The 2556-nt window shown below is 61.7% G+C and overlaps 1 protein-coding gene across 1 annotated transcript; it reads right to left on the minus strand.

Moving 5' to 3' along the window:
• Positions 1–459: 459 nt before the first annotated feature.
• NOG (noggin) lies at positions 460–1939 on the minus strand. Its single transcript, XM_023203969.3, has one exon. It carries the CDS (start codon positions 1419–1421, stop codon positions 723–725), a length of 699 nt encoding a protein of 232 aa, XP_023059737.1. The 5' UTR covers positions 1422–1939; the 3' UTR covers positions 460–722.
• Positions 1940–2556: the final 617 nt, after the last annotated feature.

Below are 2556 nucleotides of genomic sequence, written 5' to 3' on the forward strand. Positions count from 1 at the left end.
ACCAACACAGAAAATCAGTGTGGAGCCCAGTCGGTTTTAGTGGTTTTCTTTAATCCTGCTCTGCACTTCTTTCTCATTTACTACACGGGATATTATAAAGAATAAATAGCAGATACTCTTAATTTACAATGATTAGTCATTCCATTTGTTCTCTATATTTACAATAACTGTAAAATAACATTGAACTCTATAGCTTCTTCGAGGTCCAAGGAAAACCAAAACACTTTCCGAAGAATGGAAAATAGCTTTTAAAAAGTCCTCTACAAAAGTTCCCCCGTCTCTTTGTACTTTAAGAAAAAAATAACTTTTCCCCCCTGCTTCGCCATGCGAAGGGCACTGGAATATAAATAGCAGGTTAACATTATTAGCAACAACCAGAATAAGTCTCTCTTTTCCCTGTTCTTTTTTTTTTTCTTTTGCTTACTTTTTTTTTCTAAAAATACAGTAGAAGCCGGTAACTTTTAACGTATAATACTGACCTTTTAATAAGTAAATTAAAACTGGGACCGTATATACACACACATATACATTCCTACACAGTTAAACAGTGCATTACATGAACCAGAAAGCTAGGTCTCCGTAGCCCAAAAAAAAAAAAAAAAAAAAAAAAAAAGTTCATTGAAAACCCTCGCTAGAGGGTGGTGGAACTGGTTGGAGGCGGTGCAGGGGGCGTCGGTGGGGATCGATCAAGTGTCCGGGTGCGGGCAGGGGGCCCCCGAGTTCTAGCATGAGCACTTGCACTCGGAAATGATGGGGTACTGGATGGGAATCCAGCCGCAGCGCTGGCCCCCGCGCCGCTGACAGCGCCACCGCAGCACCGTGAGGTGCACGGACTTGGACGGCTTGCACACCATGCCCTCGGGCACGGAGCACGAGCGCTTACTGAAGCAGCTGCCCACCTTCACGTAGCGCGGCCAAAAGCGGCTGCCCAGGTCGTTCCACGCGTACAGCACAGGGCAGAACGTCTGCGACCACAGCCACATCTGTAACTTCCTCCGCAGCTTCTTGCTCAGGCGCTGCTTCTTGCCCTGGGCCAAGCCCTCGGAGAACTCCAGCCCTTTGATCTCGCTCGGCATGGCCCCCGACGGCCGCTGCCGCAGCAGCTGGTCCAGCTCCGCCAGGTCCTCCGCGCCCCCAGCCGCACCCCCGCCCCCGCCGGGCCGGTCCTCGGGGGGCGAGGTGGCCATGAAGCCCGGGTCGTAGTGGCCCCCGAGCAGCGAGCGCAGCAGCGTCTCGTTCAGATCCTTCTCCTTGGGGTCAAAGATAGGGTCTGGGTGTTCGATGAGGTCCACCAGGGGCAGGTTGTCGCTGGGCGCCGGGCGGATGTGGAGATAGTGCTGGCCGCCGGCCGGTGTCGCCCGCAGCCCCAGGACCACCACCAGGGCGTAGAGGGTGACCCCTAGGCTGGGGCAGCGCTCCATGCCTCCGGCGCGCGCCCGGGGCTGCTGCTTCGTCCCGCGTCCCCGGAGGAGAGCACGCCGAGCCCGCGGCGCCGCCGCGCTCCCCCGTCTCTCCGGAGGCGGCTCACCCGAGGCTGGGCAGGCGCAGGGCTGGCAGCATGAGTCGCCGGGAGAGCCCTTCGCGCAGCGCCGGCCCCACCGGGGCGGAAGAAAGGCACACAAGTTGGCCGCAACTCCTCTCCCGGGTCTACTGGGGAAGGCGGCCGCGGCGGGGCATCCGAAATTACTCCAGGGCGACCGCGGGGCGCGGGAGGCGCCGGCTCCTCGCTGCCTTCCCGGGCCGGCGGCGGCGCAGGGCGCGTGGACGAGCCGCTCTCCCCTCCTCCTCTCGCTGCTCTTCGTCCTGCCGCTCTGTGCAAGCGCCGCTGGCTGAGCTGGTCCTAGGGGCACTTCCCTCCGCCTGCTCCGGGCTCCGCGGCCGGCTCTGCCCGGCGGACTCCAGCGGCGGCGGCGGCGGCGGCGTCCGCGCACGTTGGCACCGGTTTGTCTGTCTCGCAGGGTCCAAGCCTTTAAATTTCCTGCACTTTCAGCTCCATCACCATGGAAACCACTGACTCTCTCGGCGTTGCCCCCTCCCCCTTCTTCCCCCCAAACAACAACCCCACCCCCCACTTCTCCACCCCCGAGGAGCTGGAGCTGCAGAGGCTCCGGGGGAAGCCGCCTGTACTCGCCGCGGAGGCGGCGGCGGCGGCTTCGGCAGCGCCCAGGGCTGTGCCCCGCCGGACCCAGATGCCCCGGGAAGCCGACAGTCCGGCTGCCCGCCGGAGCTCACAGGCGGCGGCGGCGGCGGCGGCGGCGGCAGCGGCGGTGGTGGCGGCGGTGGCGCTTGGCAGGTCTCCGCGCAATTTTCTCTCTCCCCCACCACCCACCCCCCTTCTCCTCCTCCTGCAAAATGCACCGCCCCCCTCCTTTCTCCTGGAGCAATGCAACTGGGGCTCTAGGCGCCCCGCCAGGGCCAGTCCTGGGGAAAGCTCGCGGCGGCGCTGGAGCCGGGCTGGAGGGTGCAGAGCCGGTGTTGGGGGGGCGGTGCTCGAGGTGGGGGCTGGAGAGTTTCTCACTAGCTGGGTGCTTTGCACTGGGAGGGGAGCAGCGGGGA

The sequence above is a fragment of the Piliocolobus tephrosceles genome, chromosome 16, assembly GCF_002776525.5.
Source record: "Piliocolobus tephrosceles isolate RC106 chromosome 16, ASM277652v3, whole genome shotgun sequence".
NCBI classification, from domain to species: domain Eukaryota; kingdom Metazoa; phylum Chordata; class Mammalia; order Primates; family Cercopithecidae; genus Piliocolobus; species Piliocolobus tephrosceles.